The sequence below is a fragment of the Geotrypetes seraphini genome, chromosome 11 (assembly GCF_902459505.1).
Source record: "Geotrypetes seraphini chromosome 11, aGeoSer1.1, whole genome shotgun sequence".
In the NCBI taxonomy this organism is placed as follows: Eukaryota; Metazoa; Chordata; class Amphibia; order Gymnophiona; family Dermophiidae; genus Geotrypetes; species Geotrypetes seraphini.
The window spans coordinates 11,123,866-11,148,529 of NC_047094.1; the positions used below are offsets into that span (position 1 = coordinate 11,123,866).

General features: G+C 47.0%; 1 protein-coding gene across 2 annotated transcripts in view; it reads left to right on the forward strand.

Annotated features, from left to right (window-relative positions):
- The window catches only part of MAP2K3 (mitogen-activated protein kinase kinase 3), a 65,149-nt gene that overhangs the window by 29,840 nt on the left and 10,645 nt on the right, over positions 1-24,664 (forward strand). The window contains exons 1-6 of one of the 2 annotated variants that reach the window (XM_033915179.1): positions 3,630-3,857; positions 11,093-11,156; positions 11,407-11,455; positions 19,962-20,075; positions 21,513-21,632; positions 24,162-24,278. In XM_033915179.1, coding sequence (XP_033771070.1) covers positions 3,842-3,857; positions 11,093-11,156; positions 11,407-11,455; positions 19,962-20,075; positions 21,513-21,632; positions 24,162-24,278 — 480 coding nt within the window. In that variant the 5' untranslated portion in view covers positions 3,630-3,841. Of the gene's footprint in view, positions 1-3,629; positions 3,858-11,092; positions 11,157-11,406; positions 11,456-19,961; positions 20,076-21,512; positions 21,633-24,161; positions 24,279-24,664 lie in introns of those variants that run through there. The other variant, XM_033915178.1, reaches the window with a different exon arrangement.

The following is a 24,664-nucleotide window of genomic DNA, read 5'->3' on the forward strand; positions in this document are numbered from 1 at the left end:
TGGACCTTCGGGCTTTCCCAGTATGACAACGCTTATATTCTTATATGTTCTTAAATGGCTCCAGAGTGTGGTAGACCTTTATTTTCATGGATAATAAATTCTAGATGCCTTTAGAGCTCTGTATTTTGATTGGTCCAGCTGCCCTCGCTTTCAGCTGGAGGAAGGAGGCTCCATTTTTAGGCTGTGCTATAAATCAGTGTTGGAGAAAATGCAATTGCAGAGATCTGACCTCCTTATTGCGTCCCCTCACCTTAAATTTGCTCATGCATGGCTTGCCTTTCAGGCCATATTTGCAGACTCTCGTTTGTAGGCAAGCCCCAGTATGAGCTGTCTGGGGTGAGAGTCCAATCTGGCCACGTAATTGTAATTTCCTGGTTACCTCACTGTAATATTTATAAGCTCACATTCTCTCTGCATTAGATAATTCTTGTATGAAGACCTTATACCTTTACATAGCAGCATTTAACATGAGCTGCTTCGTGCCTGGTTCCCTTCAGGTGCTTCCAGACCAGTGGGCTCTCTGCCTAGAGAACTTAAATAACTTTTCATAACATGGAATTTTCTGCCTGGATTCTTACTGTGTAGTGCTAATGTATCGGTTTACCCGCAACTCCCAGTACGGTGCTGGTGTGATTCATGTTGGTACCACTTCCCTGCTTATTGGAGATCTAGAAGGGTTTGGCAGCTATATTTCTATTTATGTTATACAGTGGTTAAAATTTATCATAATGTGCGGTCAGTAATTGCAGAAATGTATGATCTCCGGCCTGTTTCTGTAGCATGTTTGGTTTTTTTTTTCCTTCTTTAGTTATGGTGTAGTTAAATTGAAGAATTGAATGTAGTTTGGAAGCTGATATTAGAGAATGACACGGGGACAAATTTGTCCTTGTCCCTGCAGGAACTCGATTTTTCCATCCCCATCCCCATTCCTGTAAGCCAGGAGTGTCTGCCCTCGCCGGGTCAGGTTTTCAGGATTTCCCAAATGAATATGGAAAAAGGACAAATCTGAGGGGAACTGGATAGAGCACAGGAAGTATCCAAAAGAATGTTACCGTGTGGTTTGAAAAGCCAAAAAAGAGTATGAAGAGAGGATAGCCAGGGAAGCACGAAATTTCAAACCGTTCTTTAGATATGTTAAAGGGAAGCAGCCGGCTAGGGAGGAGGTGGAACCGCTGGACGACGGAGACAGGAAGGGAGTAGTCAAGGAGGAGAAAGAAGTGGCGGAAAGACTTAACATGTTCTTTTCGTCTGTATTTACGAACGAAGACACAACCAACTTACCGGAACCTGAGCAATTCTTCAATGGAAATCAAGCAGAAAAATTAACATCCATGGAAGTGAGCCTTTGAAGATGTGCGCAGGCAGATAGAAAAACTAAAAACTGACAAATCCCCGGGTCCGGATGGAATCCATCCAAGGGTTCTGAAAGAATTAAAGGAGGAGATAGCGGAACTACTGCAGCAAATTTGCAACCTATCCCTGAAAACAGGCGTGATCCCGGAGAATTGGAAGATAGCCAATGTTACGCCCATCTTTAAAAAGGGATCAAGAGGGGACCCGGGAAACTACAGACCGGTGAGCCTGACCTCGGTTCCGGGGAAAATGGCAGAAGCACTGATAAAAGAAAACATCGATGAACATTTGGAAAGAAACGAACTTCTGATAACCAGCCAACATGGTTTCTGCAAGGGGAGATCGTGCCTAACGAACTTATTGCACTTCTTAACAAATGGAGTTAACAAACAAATGGACAGAGGAGACTCCATAGACATCATATATCTAGATTTCCAAAAAGCCTTTGACAAGGTGCCTCACGAGCGTCTACTCCGGAAACTGAAGAACCATGGGGTGGAAGGAGACGAACATAGATGGATCAGAAACTGATTGGCGGGTAGGAAACAGAGGGTAGGGGTGAAGGGCCACTACTTGGACTGGAGGAGGGTCACGAGTGGTGTTCCGCAGGGCTTGGTGCTCGGGCCGCTGCTATTTAATATATTCATAAATGATCTAGAAACAGGGACGACGTGTGAGATAATAAAATTTGCGGACGACACCAAACTATTTAGTGGAGCTCGGACTAAAGAGGACTGCGAAGAATTGCAAAGGGACTTGAGCAAACTAGGGGTATGGGCGATGAGATGGCAGATGAAGTTCAACCCAAGGTACAACTATACGATGGGAGGGATGTTAGTGAATGAGAGTACCCAAGAAAGAGACTTGGGGGTAATGGTGGACATGACAATGAAGCTGACGGCACAGTGCGCAGCGACCGCTAAGAGAGCGAATAAAATGCTAGGTATAATCAAGAAGGGTATTACAACCAGAATGAAAGAAGTTATCCTGCCGTTGTATAGGGCGATGGTGTGCCCGCATCTGGAGTACTGCGTCCAATATTGGTCGCCGTACCTTAGGAAGGATATGGCGTTACTCGAGAGAGTTCAGAGTAGAGCGAGATGTCTGATAAAAGCTATGGAAAACGTTTCATACACTGAGAGACTGGAGAAACTGGGACTCTTTTCCCTGGAGAAGAGAAGACTTAAGAGGGGATATGATAGAGACTTACAAGATCATGAAGGGCATAGAGAGAGTGGAGAGGGACAGATTCTTCAAACTTTTGAATAATAAAAGAACAAGAGGGCATTCGGAAAAGTTGAAAGGGGACAGATTTAAAACAAACGCTAGGAAGTTCTTCTTTACCCAACGTGTGGTGGACACCTGGAATGCGCTTCCAGAGGACGTAATAGGGCAGAGTACGGTACTGGGGTTCAAGAAAGGATTGGACAATTTCCTGCTGGAAGAAGGGATAGAGGGGTATAGATAGAGGATTACTGCACAGGTCCTGGACCTGTTGGGCTGATGGACCTCAGGTCTGACCCAGCGGAGGCATTGCTTATGTTCTTAATATGCATGAGATCAATATGCATACAATGGAAGCAGTGCAGGCAAAATCACTGGGACAACCCGACGGGAGTTGGGCACTCCTGCTGTAAGCCAGGGGTGTCAAAGTCCCTCCAGTCGGGTTTTCAGGATTTCCGCAATGAATATGCATGAGATCTATTTGCATGCACTGCTTTCATTGTATGCTAATAGATCTCATGCATATTCATTGCGGAAATCCTGAAAACCTGACTGGAATTGGGCACCCCTACAGTAAGCTCTTGTTTACTGTATGCTAATAGATCTCATGCACATTCTTTGGGGAAATCCTGAAAACCCGACTGGATTGCGGCCCTGGAGGAGGGACTTTGACACCCCTGTTCTAGGTGGCCGCCTAGTCCAGTGGTTCCCAACCCTGTCCTGGAGGAACACCAGGCCAATTGGGTTTTCAGGCTAGCCCTAATGAATATGCATGAAGCAAATTTGCATGCCTATCACTTCCATCATATGCAAATTTCTCTCATGCATATTCATTAGGGCTAGCCTGAAAACCCAATTGGCCTGGTGTTCCTCCAGGACAGGGTTGGGAATCACTGGCCTAGTCTGACTCCAAAGCTGAAGGAAGCATAGCCTGGTCTGGGGCCCTGTCCCAGTCCGCGTGTCTAGCTTTCCAGACTTTTGATTTCACCCGGTCCAAGTGGCTCCTCCTCCTCCAGGGCTGGCTCGCGCCTGGTTTCCTGTGTGACGTCACGGTAGAGCTCGAGCCAGCGGCTGGAGCAAGGGCTGGAGCGCGCGCCGCGCAGCCGGAGAACGAGAGGACAAGACCGGCGGACGGTCACCGAGCCGCCCCCGTGTTTACCGCGCGGACGGGTCGTCATGCATTCTCTTTAATGCAAGCCCCGCCACCGCTTTTGCCCGATTCGTGCAACTTCCCCTTCAAGGCGTGCCGCTTCTGGGAAAAAGCATGGACAAGAAGCGAGGTAGATGTTGCAACGTTAAAGCATGCATGCTTACCTTAGCTTTAGATTGCATAACCCCCCCCCAAAAAAAAACCCAAAAAACCCCAACAAAACACCCTTTTCCGTTCGAGAGTTTCTGTTTTGCACGTTGCTCTTTGGCGTCGAAAAGTCTGAACTTTGGCCAAGCTGCTAAAATGCAAAGTCTTGGCCGTGATTATATGATGAAACTTTTGGGGGGGCAGTCGCAAGCCGTGCCCTCCCCCCCCTTTTTTTGTAATTATTATCTTTTGTTTTTGCATTTAAGGAATTATGCATGAAAACTATCGTGCAAGAAGTTGGAAGTTTGCATTTGGGGGTTTCTTTTGCGCTTGTCACTACTTTCAAAGTGACTTTTGGAAGGTTACAGGGTGCAGGATTTTCCTTGCAGATTTTGCCAAAAGTCAAGAGGGGGGGGGGGGCTTCCATAAAAAGAGCAATGTGTTCACTCGAGAATTAATGGGTAAAGCCTTGTGCCTGGTGAATAAAGACAGTGCACCATCAGGTCGGCAAAGGAATGTTTTTATGCAGGACTTGCTGTGAAATTTAGCTTTTTAATGCTGTCTGGGCTGTGGATTGGAAAGAGATGCTTTGCTTGCAACTATAAAATAGTGTTTTCCTTTTGCTATGGGAACCCTTGGGCAGGTGGGCTGGAAACAAGTTTGCAGAGGGCGCTGAGGGTTTATTTATAGAACCATCTGCCAAAGGGCAAAGGCAAAGACTTATTCGGGTACCAAAGACAATTCTGTATAGTATCTGAAATACATTTTATCCTTCTGAATTGCTATTTTGAAGGGCATCTGTAGTTCCAAAAGCAGGATTTTGTAGGAGCTGTTGATTCAACCATTAGGCAAACCTAGGTGGTTGCCTAAGGTGGTAGCTTTCTGAGAGATGTCAACAAGCAAAACTAGCTGTTCTGGCAGTTTGGTAACTCGTGGAAATAAAAGCAAATTCTTTGACCTGCGGTGAGAGAGGTCAAACAAGTACATAGAAAGCAGAGCTTAATATTAGAGAAAATCGGGGTGGTGTTGGGATGATCATAATAAGAGTTTAATTATCAAAATCTCAGGGTGGGGTGTGAGGCTGAAGGTTCATCTATTCTAGGGTGTCTATGCACTAATCCTGGGTTTGTCCATCTGCATTGGGAAACCTATTTAGGTGGGTGTCTGGAGTGGAAGTCACCAGGTTACATAGCCGGTTTTAAGAAACGTTTGGACAAGTTCCTGGAGGAAAAGTCCATAGTCTGTTATTGAGACAGACATGGGGGAAGCCACTGCTTGCCCTGGATCGGTAGAACGGAATGTTGCTACTCTGGGGATTCCGGAATGTTGCTACTCTTTGGGGGATTCTTCATGGAATGTTGTTGCTCTTTGGGATTCCGGAATCTTGCTATTCTTTGGGATTCTGCAAGGAATCATGATACTCTATGTTGGATTCCAGAATGCTGCTGTTTTTTGGGATTCTGTATGGAATGTTGCTGCTCTGGGTTTTGGCCACCGTGATAACGGGCTACTGGGCTTGATGGACCATTGGTCTGACCCAGTATGGCTTTTCTTATGTTCTAGAGTGCTGAGGAATTTGGGTCCTGCCACCCAAAAATAAATAGGCAATCAGCTAGAACCGGGGCAGGCAGTGACGGTCCTTGAGAGCCACACCCCAATCGGGCTTTCAACATTTCCACAATGAATATGCATGAGATTAATTTGCATGGACTGCTTCCATTGTATGCAAGTTAATCTCATGCATATTAATTGTGGAAATCTTGAAAACCCGACTGGGGTGTGGCTCTCGAGGTTCGTCATTGCCTACCCTCAAGCTAATACAACTGGGAGGTGATGGGACTAAATCGCGCGAGACAACGGCACGCCGACAACTGAGCGCAAGGTTGACGGCGCGCCAAAGAAAAGCACTATTTTAAAGGGCTCCGACAGGGGGTGTGGGGGGGAAACCCCCCACTTTTCTTAACAGACATTGCGCTGGCGTTGTGAGGGGTTTGGGGGGTTGTAACCCCCCACATTATACTTAAAACTGAACTTTTTCCCTAAAAAACAGGCAAAAAGTTTGGTTTCAAGTATGAGGGGGGTTACAACCCCCCAAACCCCCCACAACGCCAGCGCAATGTCTGTTAAGTAAAATAGGGGGGTTCCCCACCAACAACCCCCGTCGGAACCCTTTAAAATAGTTATTTTCTTCAGCGCGCCGTCAACCTTGCGCTCAGTTGTCTGCGCGCGATTTTGTCTATGAACTCAACTGGGATCCTGAACCCTGTGCTGGGGGAGGGGGACAGAGGCTGTATTAGTGAGCAATCTGTAGTAATGTCAGTGTGCTGGTGTGGTCCTAACCCCCGCCACTAGGAAAAAAAAAACCTGCATTCAAGAAATATTCAGGCTATATGGTAACATGACCCAAGGAGCTGTTAGCTGCCTGAGCCATCATTCAGGACATTGCAGGTGACCGGGATTGCAGCTGCAGTCGGAGCGAAACAAATCGTGCAAGCTGGATGAACGATAAGGGCTTATTTTCTACCTGCAAGGAGAGTGGTCAGTTTTCAAATGTTACATTTTTAACATATGCACAATTCTTTGCTGTTCTGGTGGTGGTGGTGGTACAGGGCTTCAGAGGGAGAGCTGAGGCCAGCGTGAGCAACAGGTTGGAGATGCTCCTCACGCTGTCAAATAGAGAATGACACGGGGACAAATTTTTCCTCGTTTCCACGAGTTCTTTTCCTGTCCCTGCCCCATTCCTGCAAGCTCCGTCCTCATCTGCACAAGCCTCAAACACTTAAAAATGCTAAGTAGCAACATTCTAGAGCTCAGATTGTAATGTCATAATGCCTCATTCCACCAATGCCTAAGCTCCGTCCTCAGCTGCACAAGCCTCCAACACTTTAAAATCATAAGTAGCAACATTCTAGAGCTCAGATTGTGATGTCATAATGCCTCATTCCACCAATGCCTAAGCTCCGTCCTCATCTGCACAAGCCTCAAACCCTTTAAAATCCTAAGTAGCAACATTCTAGAGCTCAGATTGTGAGGTCATAATGCCTCATTCCACCAATGCCTAAGCTCCGTCCTCAGCTGCACAAGCCTCAAACCCTTTCAAATCCTAAGTGGCAACATTCTAGAGCTCAGATTGTGATGTCATAATGCCTCATTCCACCAATGCCTAAGCTCCGTCCTCAGCTGCACAAGCCTCAAACCCTTTAAAATCCTAAGTAGCAACATTCTAGAGCTCAGATTGTGAGGTCATAATGCCTCATTCCACCAATGCCTAAGCTCCGCCCTCATCTGCACAAGCCTCAAACCCTTTAAAATCATAAGCGTTCGAGCCTTGTGCAATTAAGGCAGAGCTTACGGGGATGGGCGGGGAAATTGAGTTCCTGCGGGGATGGGGAGAAATTTATCCCCGTGTCATTCTCTACACTGCACCATTCTAGAAATCAATATGTATTAAAAGTGAGCCAAGGGGGGTTGGGATGGGGTTTTTTCCCTCGTTTTCCTTTATTTGTGTTTTTTTGCATTGTACTGAAGAGTTCCTGTACAACAGTTAAGCTGGGTGCTGTGATGGGAAAAAGAATTGAGATATTGTATGATTGTATTTTCAGGCTTTTTGTATTGCTTCTATATTCTCAATAAAAATTAAAAAAAAAAAAAAAAAAAAAAAAGCGAGCCAAGTAAAGCATAATCCAGCCATTGTGACATCACTGATGAGGTTGGCTCTTATTGGTGGAATGAGGCATTATGATGTCACAATACCGGCTCTAGTTATCAGAGGCTGAAGCTTTTCACACTATTTATATATTCAATTTTCTATACTGTTTTCTCCAGGGGAGCTCAGAATGGTTTACATGAATTTATTCAGGTGCTCGAGCACTTTTCCCTTTTGACTCTGTGTTCTCACAATCTATCTGATGTACCTGGGGCAAAGGGGGGATTAAGTGACTTGCCCAGGGTCACAAGGAGCAGCGCGGGTTTGAACCCACAACCCCAGGGTGCTGAAGCTGTAGCTTTAACCACTGTGCCACACTCTGCCACTATCTTTACAAGTTAACCAGAGGCAGTGTTGAAGCAAGATGTGCTCTTTTTGTGTGTGTGTGTGTGTGGGGGGGTATCCTGCCCGCCTGTCTGTGCCAAGTTATTGGTGCATGCATGGGACTTTCAGATTTTTAGAATAAGTTCAATTTTTCCTGAGCAGGAAGGATATGCTCATATGTCCCCTGATTCTATGTGTTTGCGGGAAGCCAGAGCAGCGGATCCCGTCTCTCTGGTTTGTCCCTGTTTGGGAGAAGCATTCAAGATTGCGGCTGACAGGTGGCGAACGCTGATCTCACTGTTCTCTTCTGAGAGAAATCCGTCCCATTCTAATTCATCAAAAGGACGGGACACTTGATGCCGTGCATTACCAAACTAAGGAAACGCTGAAGAGTTGACGTTTTGGTCATAGCTGATGTGAAATGACTAATTCTTACTTTGGGGGGTTTTTAGAGTTGAGAAGGATTAATGCATGTGATGAGGTGGAATTTATTTGCAGGGTGGAGAAGGAATTGAAATATCATTTCACCAAATCTGTCTACAGATAAGAGTAAACCCTTGATTTAATAGTTTTTGGGTTTAGTGGACAAAATTTAGTGGTCTTATGTCCCACCAGTATATTAAAATAAACAATGGAATATTCAGAGGAGAAATCATCTTATAATTTATGTTAAATATTATTTATATATGTACATATATATTGATGAATGATATGTAATATTCTTGCATATGCCTAAATTTATATTTAAAATGAAAATGGATTATCTTGAACTTCAAAGTATAACATTTAATATTTGGTTTTCCATAGATGCTAGTTTTCAGACATTTTGATTTACGGACACTCCTCCCCCCCATTAATCTGTTAAATCGAGGGTTTACTGTATAGCAGAGTCCTGCAAACTTTTCGGCACCGCAGCTGGAAGGCATCTGGAAGTGTGTGTGGAAGTCGATGTGATGACGTCGCATGCATGTGTGATGCCATCGTGTTGAGGACCGTGCAGAGGCCCTCCGGCCGTGAAACTGAACTTGTCACTTCACCGGTGGGGGGTGCTCGAGGAGGGGGAGGGGAGGTGTGGGAAGAGGAGGAGAATCGGCACTGGCTGACTGCCTACAGGACAAGCCTCTCCCGGCTACGATTTATTGAAAAGCTTGGCTCTTTCATAAGAACATAAGAACAGCCTTACTGGGTCAGACCCATGGTCCATCAAGCCCAGTAGCCCGTTCTCACGGTGGCCAATCCAGGTCACTAGTACCTGGCCAAAACCCAAAGAGTAGCAACATCCCATTATCTCAGAGTAAGCAAGATTCCGGAACCCCAAAGAGTAGCAACATTCCATGCTACCGATCCAGGGCAAGCAGTGGCTTCCCCCACGTCTTTCTCAATAACAGACTATGAACTTTTCCTCCAGGAACTTGTCCAAACCTTTCTTGAAACCAGCTACGCTATCCGCTCTTACCACGTCCTCTGGCAACGCGTTCCAGAGCTTAACTATTCTCTGAGTGAAAAAAAAATTTCCTCCTATTGGTTTTAAAAGTATTTCCCTGTAACTTGATCGAGTGTCCCCTAGTCTTTGTCATTTTTGACGGAGTGAAAAATCGATCCATATGTACCCGTTCTGCTCCACTCAGGACTTTGTAGACTTCAATCCTATCTCCCCAGGCTGAAGAGCCCTAACCGTTTTAGTCTTTCCTCGTACGAGAGGAGTCCCATCCCCTTCACCATCTTGGTCGCTCTTCTTTGAACCTTTTCTAGCGCCACTATGTCTTTCTTGAGATAAGGAGACCGGAATTGAACGCAATGCTAGAGGCATAGTTTGGGGTGGGCATGGGGGCAGAGTAGTTCTGATGCTGAAATGATTCCCCCCCTCCCCTAACTTTCTTTTTTTTTTTTTTTTTTTTTTCTCCCTACTTCCCACCAGTAAGCAGGTGAACAAAATCTCTGAATCCCGCCCTTGCTTTAGCTTCTCTGCAACTAACCAGTGTGAAGGTTTGTCTGGCCCCTGTAAACAGGAAACTACAGTATGTTCAGTTCAGGAGAGATGCACAAAGCATTTTTTCCCATAGACTTAAACATGAGAAAATCCCTTTTAGTGTATCTGGCTCTGCCGCAGTTGCTCCTTTCCATCCCTTTCACATCAGAAAGAATGAAAACAGATTGTTTTCTGTGAGAACCTAACCGTTAACTCCTTCGCTTGTTGGGGAGCCTGGTCTGAGTAGACATCTGGTCTTCGGGGCCTGGGCTGGTCCTAATGATGTCCAGATGAAGCTCTGCAGCTTTGCTACACTCTCGACCGGTGTCAGGTCAAAAGAGCGCCGGGACAAAGGCGCACGCAGACAATTGAGCGCAGTGCGGAGGTGCGCGCCGCAGAAAATTACTGTTTTTAGGGCTCCGACGAGGGGGGGCGTGGAGGGGGAACCCCCCCACTTTACTTAATAGAGATTGCGCCGCGTTGTGGGGGCGTTGTGGGGGGGTTTGGGGGGTTGTAACCCCCCACATTTTACTGAAAACTTCACTTTTTCTCTGTTTTTAGGGAAAAAGTTAAGTTTACTGTAAAATGTGGAGGGTTACAAACCCCCCCACAACGCCGGCGCGATCTCTATTAAGTAAACTGGGGGGGGCTCCCCAACAAAAACCCCCGTCGGAGCCCCTAAAAACTGTAATTTTCTTTGGCGCGCGCCTCCGTCTTGCGCTCAGTTGTCGGCGCGCGCCTTTGTCTTTCGCGGGGTTGTCTATGAACCCTCTCGACCGATCCACCTGAGAATTTTGGGTTTAGTCATAAACTCCGGTATTTCATAGGGCAAGAAAGGACCCCTGCGCTTTTGAACCCCGATCATTCAGCGACTGGAAATGAGATTAGCCTATTGGCCTTGTTCCGTTATGTAATCGATGATGGGCTGACTACCAGGTAGACTAGGATGGCACAATTTGGCATTGGCTAGGGTTACCAGAGGTCTGGAATTCCCCGGACTTGTCCTTCTTTTGAGGACGTGTCCGGGGGTTTGGATGGCTTTTCAAAACCTGGCACTTTTGATTAAGGTTTAATAATGTCTGTATTGTAGCAGCTTAACCGTTCTGGGCAGAGGCTTTAAATCTGCCGCGGTAATGGACTTGACCGTGAGCCAGCTCAAAGCACCTCGCTGTCCACCTAATCTTCGTGCTTTTTGTTTTTTTTTTTTTCTTTCTTGTAGGTAAAAAGAAAAAGATCGATTTAAGAATACATGTTCCCATGAAACCACCAGCCAGCAACCCAGCGTAAGTATTGTGCCGGTGGTTTAAAGCTATTTGAATCGTCTGGATTGGGTGGGGCGTGGGGCGTGGGGCATATTGGCTGCCGTCCTGTGCTACCGGGGCAAGAAGGTTTGCCCCCTTCCTCTTACCTAAGAGAGGGCAGTTGGCAATGTTATGGTGGCATGTCCCTTCTGCCACTGTGGAAAGCGGCCCCGGCGTCTCCACCTCTGCTATAAACACAGAATTTGTCTTAACCCTTCTTCTCCCTTTACAGACCTCCAAGGAACCTGGACTCGAGAACCTTTATCACAATAGGAGAGAAGGTAAGCGAAGGAGCTTTGCTTTAATTTTTTTTTTTTTTTTTTTAAATCCTGTAGCTGTGCTTCTAGGCCTGTCCTGGGGGTACCCCACAATTCTAGGGATTCCAGGTCATCAGAATGAGTGTGCATAGGGTTACCAGATTTTACTATTGTAAAACCCAGACCCGCGGCTCTGCTCCCCTTCACCTGCTCTCGTGCTCGGAGCTGCGTCGGGAGGGCATCTGCGCGTGCACGGGTGTGATGCGAAGAGGTCGCCGCGTGGCAGATGCCCTTCCGACTTGAGCTGGAAGCTTTTCAAAATTCCGGACAAAGTGCCGGGTTTTGAAAAGCTGTCCGGGTAAATCCGGACGCCTGGTTATAACCCGAAGTGTGCATGAGAAAAAGCTCTAGTCGAGTGGTGTTCAAGCCAGTCCTCGGGGACCGCCTGGCCAGTCGGGTTTTCAGGGTATCCGCGATGAATATGGATAGAAACATAGAAATAGACGGCAGATAAGGGCCACGGCCCATCCAGTCTGCCCACCCTAATGGCCCACCCCCCCCTAACTACCTCCATGAAGAGATCCCACATGCCAAATAGAAACAGAAACATAGAAACATAGAAATAGACGGCAGATAAGGGCCACGGCCCATCCAGTCTGCCCACCCTAATGGCCCACCCCCCCCCTAACTACCTCCATGAAGAGATCCCACATGCCAAATAGAAACAGAAACATAGAAACATAGAAATAGACGGCAGATAAGGGCCACGGCCCATCCAGTCTGCCCACCCTAATGGCCCACCCCCCCCTAACTACCTCCATGAAGAGATCCCACATGCCAAATAGAAACAGAAACATAGAAACATAGAAATAGACGGCAGATAAGGGCCACGGCCCATCCAGTCTGCCCACCCTAATGGCCCACCCCCCCCCCCCTAACTACCTCCATGAAGAGATCCCACATGCCAAATAGAAACAGAAACATAGAAACATAGAAATAGACGGCAGATAAGGGCCACGGCCCATCTAGTCTGCCCACCCTAATGTCCCTCCCCTACCTTCGCCCTGTGAATAGATCCCATGTGACGATCCCATTTGGCCTTAAAATCAGGCACGCTGCTGGCCTCAATCACCTGTAGTGGAAGACTATTCCAGCGATCAACCACCCTTTCAGTGAAAAATAATTTCCTGGTATCACCTCGTAGTTTCCCTCCCCTAATTTTCCACGGATGCCCTCTTGTTGTCGTGGGACCCTTGAAAAGGAAGATATCTTCCTCCGTCTCTGTGCGGCCCGTGAGATACTTGAATGTCTCGATCCCTAAGACAAACACAGCAACAAGGGTTCTCAACTTTAGAGGTACAGACTTCAACAGCATGGGAGAATTTGTCCAGCAGGAGCTACATAAACAAGCAAAAACTGAAAATGTGGAGGACATGTGGGTCGTCTCTGAAGTCCATACTACACGAAGCAACAGACCGATACATAAAGATAGTAAGTAAACGCAGGAGAAACAAAAGACCCCAATGGTTCAGTAAAGAAATTTCAGACCTAGTTAAACAGAAAAAAGATGCATTTATCGCCTACAAACATTTAGGCAGAAAGGGAGCGAAAGAGGACTATCTAGACATATCTAAAGCTGTCAAAACAGCAGTCAGAGAGGCCAAACTCCGAATGGAGGAAGAGCTAGCACGGAAAATTAAGAAAGGGGATAAATCTTTCTTCAGCTATATTAGTGACAGGAAAAGAAACAAAGATGGGATAGTACGCCTGAAGCAATCGGACGGTAACTTTGCAGAATCAGACTCTGAGAAGGCAGAATTACTAAACCAATACTTCTGTTCAGTATTCACCCGAGAAGAGCCAGGAGTTGGTCCACAGCTGCAGACGGGAGATAACCAGAAAGACCCGTTTCAAGATTTTGAATTTACGCCCAGTAGCGTCTACGACGAACTATCAAGACTCAAAGTAAACAAAGCCATGGGACCAGATAACCTACATCCCAGAATGCTCAGGGAGTTAAGGGAAGTCCTGGCAGAACCATTATCTGTTCTCTTCAATCTTTCCCTAAGCACAGGAAGGGTCCCCTTGGACTGGAAAACCGCCAATGTAATCCCACTCCACAAAAAGGGCTGCAGGACAGAGACAGCAAACTACAGACCGGTGAGTCTCACGTCTATAGTGTGTAAACTCATGGAAACACTGATCAAACAGAATCTTGACACAATCCTAGACGAAGAAAAACTGCGTGATCCACACCAACACGGGTTCAACCAGGGCAGATCCTGCCAATCTAATCTGATTAGCTTTTTTGACTGGGTTACTAGACAACTGGACGCCGGAGAGTCACTGGACGTGGTATATTTGGACTTCAGTAAAGCATTTGATAGCGTCCCTCATCGAAGATTACTGAACAAGCTGAAATCGATAGGATTAGGAGACACTCTAACTACATGGGTTGGGGATTGGCTGAGCGGCAGACATCAGAGGGTAGTGGTGAACGGTACGCCATCCAAAGCATCGGACGTGATAAGTGGAGTGCCGCAGGGCTCGGTCCTGGGTCCGATTTTATTCAACTTATTCATAAGAGATATGACGAAAGGACTTAGAGGAAAGGTATCACTGTTCGCCGACGATGCCAAACTTTGCAACATAGTAGACAGAAGCATATTACCTGATAATATGACACACGATCTACTGCTGCTGGAACAATGGTCAACTACTTGGCAGCTTGGCTTCAATGCTAAAAAATGCAAGATAATGCACCTGGGAAAGAGAAACCCGCGTAGAACTTATGTACTAAATGGTGAGACCTTGGTTAGGACCACAGCGGAACGTGATCTAGGAGTGATCATTAGCGAGGACATGAAGGTAGCCAATCAAGTGGAGAAGGCTTCCTCCAGGGCAAGACAAATGATGGGGTGTATCCGCAGAGGTTTCGTCAGCAGGAGACCTGAAGTTATGATGCCATTGTACAGAGCCATGGTGAGGCCTCACTTGGAGTACTGTGTTCAGTTTTGGAGACCACACTACCGAAAGGACGTGCTGAGGATCGAGTCGGTTCAGCGAACGGCCACCAGGATGGTCTTGGGGCTCAAGGATCTCACGTATGAAGAAAGACTAAAGAAATTGCGGCTGTACTCACTTGAGGAAAGAAGAGAACGAGGAGATATGATTGAAACATATAAGTATATCACGGGACGCATCAAGTCAGAAGATGATATCTTCCGGCTCATGGGACCCTCGACCACCAGAGGGCATCCGCTGAAAATCAGGGGAGGGAAGCTCCATGGAGACTTCAGGAAGTATTTCTTCACCGAGAGAGTTGTGGATCATTGGAACAGACTCCCACTCCAGGTGATAGAGGCCAGCAGCGTGACAGATTTTAAGAGAAAATGGGATACTCACGTGGGATCTTTAAGGGAGTAAACTCAGGGGGGGGATACTTGGAATGGGCAGACTTGGTGGGCTATAGCCCTTTTCTGCCGCTTTTTCTATGTTTCTATGTTTCTATGTTTCTATGTCCCCCCCTCTCTCTGCGCTCCTCGAGCGAGTATAGCTGTAATTTGTCTAGTCGTTCCTCGTATGGGAGATCCTTGAGTCCTGAGACCATCCGGGCGGCCATTCTCTGAACCGACTCCAGTCTCGGCACATCCTTGCGATAATGCGGCCTCCAGAATTGCACGCAGTATTCCAGACGGGGCCTCACCATGGATCTATACAATGGCACGAGAGAGACTTTGAAAACCCAACTGGCCAGGTGGTCCCTGAGGACTGGGTTGAATACCACTGGCTAGTCCATGCAGATTTCTCTCGGACGTTCATTATGGATTTTCTGAATACATAACAGGCTTCGTTGTTTAGGGGAAGGTTAGAGGTTTGGGTTTTTTTTTTTTCCCTCTTGTGTACAACCTCGTTGCCACCTTCCAATCTCTTTAAGAATTTGACCAGGCCATTGGTTCTCCCCCCATCCTGCTTCTTCCACGGATGATTGAAATCTAGTGAAGAGTGGATGGCGTTGATTTGAGTAATGGTTTCCTCAAGTTTTATTTATTATGGGATTGCCTAGTGACCTGATGAGAAACAGACTTGAAATGGCTGCCAAATTCATCTTCTGGCAGCAGCGCAAAGGAATGCATGCAAGCCTAAAAATAGCACACTTCCCGTCTGGGATCTGGCTCTGTATTCGGGTTACTCGAAGAAGGCAGGCTGAAGGTATCGGTCATGGGCTGCCACTTAGTTAGAACATGCGCGTCGTCTCGATGCTCGATTCCTGCAGACGGTTGGAGGAGAGGGAAGCCTCCCTGCGCTTCACGTACCTTTCGGTTCATAGACAACCCCGCGAAAGACAAAGGCGCGCGACGACAACTGAGCGCAAGACGGAGGCGCGCGCTAAAGAAAATTACAGTTTTTAGGGGCTCCGATGGGGGGTTTTGTTGGGGAGCCCCCTCAGTTTACTGAATAGAGATCGCGCCGACGTTATGGGGGGCTTGGGGGGTTGTAACCCTCCACATTTTACTGTAAACTTAACTTTTTCCCTAAAAACAGGGAAAAAGTGAAGTTTTCAGTAAAATGTGGGGGGTTACAACCCCCCACAACGCCCCCACAACGCGGCGCAATCTCTATTAAGTAAAGTGGGGGGGGTTCCCCCCCATGCCCCCCCGTTGGAGCCGTAAAAACTGTAATTTTCTGCGGCGTGCGCCTCCATGCTTCGCTCAATTGTCTGCGCGTGCCTTTGTCCTGGCGCGCTTTTGACCTGACACCGTACCTTTCTCACCTTAACACCACAAGTGCATCGCAGTGTGAGGGCCGTGAAGTTTGTGAGACTTGTCCTGTGGGCTGAACACTGTAATCAAATCTTCTATTTCTGCGTCGCTCATACCTATGCAGGCTCAGGGCGACCGACCTTAAAGAAAGGAGAGGATAGGTAGGATAGGATTGTACTTCTCGCCCTTCTTCCCTAATTGTTTGTAGTTAGTATATATGTTGGTATGTGTTTACTAACCTAACCTGGTTCAGTTTAGTAATTTTAATTTGTTCAAGTTTCAAGTTTAATAAGTATTTGATTAATCGCTTACTCAAATATCTAAGCGATGAACAAATCATTCAATTTACAGATAATACAGGGGTTATAAAAGACAGATGGACACTGAACAAAACATATTAAATTAACGACTAACAGAATAAACAGAAAAGGATAACAAAAGGAAAGGCGGGGTAATGAAATACAATAATAATGACGATAGAAAGAAGGACGATTATGGTAAAAAACAATAGGAGGGAAAAAAGACACTTTTTATTTCTGTACACCGCTTAGAAATTTGATTAAGCGGTATAAAAATTTTTTTAATAAACTTGAAACTTGTAGGAGAGGGTAGGGGAGGAAGTGGAATGGGGGTGGAGAAGGAGAGTACTGGAGATTAATTGTCAAATAGATGAGAAGATGTGGCTATGTTCTGTTCGGGTCGTTTCTGTAAGGTCATTCCAAGTTTTTACTCCTAGAAAGGTAAGCATGGAGATTTTTTTGTGAATGGGAGATTTAGAAGTATTCTGTTCAGGGCTCTGCTCTCCTCTTTTTTTTTTTTTTTTTTAAAAAAAAAGCCCATTGGTTACCCATCAGTCCCAGAATCTCATTGAAAACTCTTTTACGAGCATGCAAAGTTCAACCCGAGCTTCTGGAGACTTGGGATGTCCATACACCTTCCAAGGGTCAACGAATCATTTTGCAGATCTGGAAGCCCTACCTTGATTCACTGCCCCATCGAGCACGGAGTCTGATTTTGAATGACTAGCATTGAGGAGCTGAATTTCCTTTCGTCCTTGGGTCGTCTTCCACCGTGGGGATTGGGGGGGAGTTCGTTGCGTGTGGAATTATGGGTTCTTGATTATATGCTGGTTGATTGACTACAGTGGTGCTACAGATTCTGTTTGTGGACTGGAGTCATGAGAATATGGACTCTGCTAGTTAGATTTCGAATATATTTGTTTTGTTCCGTCAATAAAAATTGATTTGAACATAAAGTTCAATTCAATCACTATCCCTTGTTCATTGACAGACTTCTAATTAATCCCTTACGAATCCCAAAGTCACTGAGATCATCTCAGCAACATCTACTAACCATTCCTTCAATCGGGCAGCTTTTTTACGACACAATGCGTAAAACCATCTACTTGGCCATTGCGCCAACTCTTTGGAACGCACTTTCCCTTACCCTACTGCAGGGGTGTCAAAGTCCCTCGAAGGCCGCAATCCAGTCGGGTTTTCAGGATTTCCCCAGTGACTATGCATGAGATCTATTAGCATACCATGAAAGCAGTGCATGCAAATAGATCTCATGCATATTCACTGGGGAAATCCTGAAAACCCGACTGGATTGTGGCTCTCGAGGAGGGACTTTGACACCCCTGCCTTAGACCATACATGGGCAACTCCAGTCCTCGAGGGCCGTAATCCAGTAAAGCTTTTAGGATTTCCCCATTGAATATGCATGAGATCTATTAGCATACCATGAAAGCAGTGCATGCAAATAGATCTCATGCATATTCACTGGGGAAATCCTGAAAACCCGACTGGATTGCGGCCCTCGAGGAGGGACTTTGACACCCCTGCCTTAGACCATACATGGGCAACTCCAGTCCTCGAGGGCCGTAATCCAGTAAAGCTTTTAGGATTTCCCCATTGAATATGCATGAGATCTATTAGCATACCATGAAAGCAGTGCATGCAAATAGATCTCATGCATATTCACTGGGGAAATCCTGAAAACCCGACTGGATTGTGGCCCTCGAGGAGGGACTTTGACACCCCTGCCTTAGACCATACATGGGCAACTCCAGTCCTCGAGGGCCGTAATCCAGTAAGGCTTTTAGGATTTCCCCATTGAATATGCATGAGCTCTATTAGCATACCATGAAAGCAGTGCATGCAAATAGATCTCATGCATATTCACTGGGGAAATCCTGAAAACCCGACTGGATTGCGGCTCTCGAGGAGGGCCTTTGACACCCCTGCCCTATGGCACGAAGCTAATTTAAATAACTTTAAAATCTTAAAATTTTTATCTTTATAGACGTAAAGCTGCGTGCTCCAGTCAACCCCTTCCCTGATGCTCTTCCCTATGTGTCTTCCTTCTATTTTAAATATTGAATCCTTTACCCTTTTTTCCCCTTGGGTTTTTTTTGTCTCAAAAGTTACTTTTAGGGCCTCTTCTGTCAAACTGAGCGTTGGGATCAGCGCGGGCCATTCAGTGTGGCGCTCTGCATCTAAAAATTGCTAGTGCAGTTTGATAGAAGAGGTCCTTAGATTTGTCATTCCCCTGATTTTTAACTATTTTTAAAAACATTGTAAAGATGTAAACCGCTTTGGTTTATAAAAGCAGTATATCAAGACTTAATAAACTTGAAGCTTTTTTTTGTGTGTGTTCTCTGGAGATGGATCAGCCTGGAAGAGGGAGCCTGGTTTGTGGCCATCTGATGCTGTCACTGCATAAGCTATAACTGAGCTCATGGAACAGGTGCCAGGCTGTGAGTCAGCCCTTAATGCAGGATCAGCAGCTCTGTGGTCTATAGTTTAGACCAGGGATCTCAAAGTCCCTCTTTGAGGTCCGCAATAGAGAGTTGCACGGGGACAGAAATCCCACCCAATCCCGCCCGTCCCCGCCAGGATCCTCTCCGTCCCCACCCGTCCCCGCCAGGATCCTCTCCGTCCCCGCCAGGATCCTCTCCGTCCCCACCCTTCCCCGCCAGGATCCTCTCCGTCCCCACCCTTCCCCGCCAGGATCCTCTCCGTCCCCACCCTTCCCCGCCAGGATCCTCTCCGTCCCCACCCTTCCCCGCCAGGATCCTCTCCGTCCTCACCCTTTCCCGCCAGGATCCTCTCCGTCCCCACCCTTCCCCGCCAGGATCCTCTCCGTCCCCACCCGTCCCTGCCAGGATCCTCTCCGTCCCCACCCGTCCCCGCCAGGATCCTCTCCGTCCCCACCCTTCCCCGCCAGGATCCTCTCCGTCCCCACCCTTTCCCGCCAGGATCCTCTCCGTCCCCACCCTTCCCCGCCAGGATCCTCTCCGTCCCCACCCATCCCCGCAAGGGATCCTCTCCGTCCCCACCCATCCCCATAAAAAGCAGCAATTCCTTCTGACAGGGTCATCAATTCCACAGTTTCTTTTGCTGTTTTCCTTGTGGAATCTCTTTGGTGGAAACCTTTTTTTGTTTTCTGTTCAGGTAATTAACTTATAAACCCCCTCTTTTACTAAGGCTGACGTGTCCATTATATTATATGGACGAACCCTGCTTCCAAAGCCTTCCATCCCCATGGGAGTCCCGTTGGCTAGAGGGGGGTCCCCGTGGGAGTCCTTTGGGCCAGAGGGGGTCCCCGTGGGAGTCCCGTGGGTTAGTGGGGATTCCCATGGGAACCCCGCAGGACCTGCGGGATTCCCGCGATCCCCGTTCCTGTGCAGACCTCTACTCTAGAACGGTTTTATGCTGTCTCTCCTTCCTCTCTCGTGTTAACCTGTCTCCTCTCCTCCTCTCCAGAACTTTGAAGTGGAGGCAGATGACCTCGTGAGCATTTCAGAGCTGGGCCGCGGAGCCTATGGAGTGGTGGAGAAAGTGCGGCATGCCCAGAGCGGGACCATCATGGCGGTGAAGGTAATTGGCACGGAAGCAAGGTGGCCCATCACTGAGCTCTGAGTAGAAGTGATTTCTGGTCAGAGGAATTGGATTTCTAGAAACTTGTCAAATTGGGGGGAGGGGCAGAAAACATTTTGCAGAACGATGAGTCTTTTTGGTGGTAGAATTTCAACGTCTTTGTAATACAATCTGATCCCATTTCGGTGATTTTTTTTTTTTCATGTTGCTGCTTTTCTGATCTGCAGTTTGTGGGATTCTTATCTTTTTTCATTATCACCACGGGCTCGAAGTGACATCCTGAATTTATTGTAATTCTCTCTGGGCCCCGAGCTTGTTGTATTTTTGTGAGGGCACCAGGTGCACCTTCTATTCCTTTCCCCCCCTTTTTTTTTTTTTTCTTCTTCTTTCTCTCTTCTCAGTGTTGGAGTTTAGCTTTTCTCTTTGGCAGTGGGTTATCTGAGTCCAAGCCTACTGCACTAGGGTTCTTATACTTTTCAGAACAGGGAGTTTGGGGTGGGGGTGGGGTGGGGGGGTGTTGAATCCGATCTCATGTATCTGATTATTTTCTTTGTAATTGTGATTCGTGTTTGTTGGTTTGTGTTTTTGTATTTTTTGATAATAAAAATTGATTCAACATAAATTCATTGTATGGCACTATTAACGTTTGAAAATTAATAAAGATTTATAAAAAAAAAAAATTGTTTCTAAATACAACCTTTTACTGTAGAAAATGAAAATATAGTAAGCTTACGTAGTGTCAGCTTTCGGTCTGCAAGTTTAAGATGGTCGACAAGATAAATTGGTAGAAGGCCAAACAATGTTTTGTAAGAAATGCAGCCCAATTTAAAGAGTAATTCCACCCCCCCAAAGCTTGTATGATAAGCTCCCTTCCTGGTAAATTCACAATTCAGTGTCTGCATATAATATAAAAATCGCTTGCTTTGTATCATCTAAAGGTGGTATAACATAACAAATCTTTATATACCGCAAAAGCCTTTAGGTTTGAAGCAGTTTACCAAAAATGGTTGGGGAGAATCGGCAAGCTACAGCAACAGAGAGAGGGCTGAAAATTGTATATAGATTGCATAGAGGGAGGTTAAGCAAGGTTTTATAAGGAGGGAGAAACGTTCATAGTCTTAGAGCAACAACGTGGAATAGAGAGTCAGTGGGATCGAGAGTCTTTTCATAGAAAATTTAAGGTGGGTTGTCCTGTTTGGGGAATCCATGACACTTTATCCCAGTAGCGATTGTAAATGAGGCAGCCGCATATCAACCCGAAACAAAAAGTGAGAAGATTTAGCCTCACCGAGGCTCTAACCTGCATGAAAGGAACATTGATATTGTTGCAGTGAAAATTATGACTGGATGATGACCGACGAGGCCTGCTGTCGCCTCGATTCTAGCCCGTCTCTGCCTCGCCACTGTCGTAATGCCTCGTTTCTCTTTCTTACGCAGAGAATCCGAGCCACGGTGAATTCTCAGGAGCAGAAGCGGTTGCTGATGGACCTGGACATCTCCATGAGGACGGTTGACTGTTTGTACACTGTGACGTTCTATGGGGCCTTGTTCAGAGAGGTGAGATCGGGAAACGGGTGGCAGATAATGTTTGTCTGAATTCCTTTGTATTTCACATAGGCAGATTGCAAGTGTGTATGGGGGGGGGGGGGGAATAGGCGGTAACACCAGTATGGTGGTAGCTGAATGGTTACCAACTTTCCAAATAAATAGAAATATGATAGCAGATAAAGGCCAAATGGCCCATCCAGTCGGCCCATCCGCAGCATCCACTCTCTCCTCCTCTCCTTATTGGCTAAGACTCTTAACATTTGCATCTCCTCTTCCTGTAGGCTAAGGCTCTTCACACCTGCATTGTGAAGTCATAGAGCTTTATGATTATAGAAACATAGAAACATGACAACAGATAAAGGCCAAAAGGCCCATCTAGTCTGCCTATCCACAGCATCCACTATCTCTTCCTCTCCCTATTGGCTAAGGCTCTTTACACATGCATTGTGAGGTCATAGAGCTTTATGGTTATAGAAACATGATGGCAGATAAAGGCCAAATGGCCCATCCAGTCTGCCCATCCACAGCATCCACTATCTCTTCCTCTCCCTTTGGCTAAGGCTCTTTACACATGCATTGTGAGGTCATAGAGCTTTATGGTTTTAGAAACATGATGGCAGATAAAGGTCAAATGGCCCATCCAGTCTGCCCATCCACAACATCCACTACCTCCTCCTCCTCTCCCTGTAAGATTCCATGTGCCTGTTCCATGCTATCTTGAATTCAGACAGTCTTTGTCTCTACCACCTCTACCAGGAGACTATTCCACGCATCTGCCACCCTGTCTGGAAAAAAAAAAAAAAAAAAGTATTTCCTTAAATTACTCCTGAGCCTGTCACCTCTTAACTTGACTCCTCTTGCTCTCCATATCAGCTTCCTCTGACCCACAGGCCTTTTCCTTTCATAGCAAGGATGTGTCCAAGTCACGATCACAATACCTTATTAAAGCTGCAGGTGCTGTGTTCCAGGCCCTGCATCACGGACACAAGCCTGGAGCAGGCAGAACACTTGGCGGTTTGGTGTGTGGACCTGCTACAGCTCCTGCCACGATCAGGCCTTGGACCAGCTCTTACATTTGGAGAAGGTCATTGCCCTTGCCCCTTCTTCTCCTGAGATCCACCTATAGCAATCAGCTGAGGTTTTACTGTAACTTTCCTTTATAAACGGGTTCTAGTTTCAAACCTGAAAGGAGTTTGGTGCTCCGTCCGCAGATGGATGTCTGTAGACGTTGCCTTCCTTTCAGTGACGTAGCACCTTTTCTCGGTGTCAGGTCAAAAGTGCGCCGGGACAAAGGTGCACCCAGACAATTGAGTGCAGCGCGGAGGCGCGCGCCGCACAAAATTAGTTTTTTAGGGCTCCGACGGGGGGGGGGCGCGTGGGGGGGAACCCCCCACTTTACTTACTAGACATCGCGCTGCGTTGTGGGGGCGTTGTGGGGGGCTGAAACCCCCACATTTTACTGAAAACTTCACTTTTTCCCTGTTTTTAGGGAAAAAGTTAAGTTTACAGTAAAATGTGGAGGGTTACAACCCCCCAAGCCCCCCATAATGCCAGCGCGATGTCTATTAAGTAAACTGGGGGGGCTCCCCAACAAAACCCCCCGTCGGAGCCCCTAAAAACTGTAATTTTTTTCGGCGCGCGCCTCCGTCTTGCGCTCAGTTGTCGGCGCGCGCCTTTGTCTTTCACGCCGTTGTCTATCAACCCCTTTTCTCTTGACCGCTGCTGTTATCATTTTGGATTTGGGCCTTGCACATTACCTCGATTAGTCTTTCCAGGGGCTCTGTGTTGTCGTCATCCATGAAGAAGAGCCACTAGTGCCTTTGGGAAAGTTGAATCTCTGCATAAGCACCGCAGCAGGGATGGGTGGAAGTTTTTGTCTGCCATTTTCAGTTCAGTAATGCTCTACTGAAAATGTACTTTGTAGTGTCGTAATACACTGAAGACTAAACTGTAAACTTGGCAAAGGAATAAATAAAAGTCCAGCTTAATTAACTAAGTCCCTCTGAGGAAAATCTAAATGCCTACACGGCGGTGGAAGCCAAATACTGTAGCCAGCGCTGACCTAGCAGTGCATGGAATGAGAGGTATCGGTAATAGATCGCTGTGGTAGCCCAAATTTATTTATTTAGAGGCTTAGATCAGTGTATCGTAAACTGTGTGCCACAAGAGGCCGGCTGGCGGCGAGAGGCGCATCCTGCGGGCAGTCAGCCGGCGCCAGTGTCGCACCTTTCCACGCCTCTTCCCTTCCAGCACCCCCCATTGGTGGCTTATGGCCTCATCTGGAGGGCCTTTGCGCATGCACGGATGTCGACGTGACGATGTCACGCATGAGTGTGATGTCATTGCGTTGACATCCGCGCGCTTCCTGATGCCCTCGGGCCGCGGCCACCACGCTTAGTTTGCTGCGGCTGGGCAAAGTTTGCGAGACAACGCCTTAGATGGTGACACTGCTTTCCTGTAATGGGATGTAAGCGGCTGGATGCATGTGATCTGAAAGCTATTTCTGCCTTTCTCCCCCCCCCCCCCCATTCAACTTAGGGTGATGTGTGGATCTGTATGGAGCTGATGGACACATCTTTGGATAAGTTCTACAAGAAGGTGCTGGAGAGGGGCAAAACGATCCCTGAGGACATACTGGGCAAGATAGCGGTCTGTGTAAGTGGCAGTGTTGTTTTTTTTCTGCGGCCTTCTGCGCATATTTAAGGGAAGGGATGCGATTTGATGCCTTTCTGCCTTGATTAGTCAGTAGAATCTCGGTTATACGGCACCCGTGGGGATTGGTGGATGCCGGATAACTGTTTTTCTGGTGTTGGAAACCTTAGATCTCAAATTCCTCCTTCCTTCTCACTCCGGCATGGCAGTGGTCCTGAGCCGCAAAGCACCCCCCTACCCCCCCCCCCCCCCGAAAGAAGCAGGCGGTGGTCCTGAGCTTCGAATCCCCTTGCTCCCTTCCTTCCTTACCCGAACGGAGGCAGGAGGCAGCGCTCTAAACAGGCTGCTCACATCCAGCCTCTGCAGGGCCTCTCCTCTGATACGTCAGT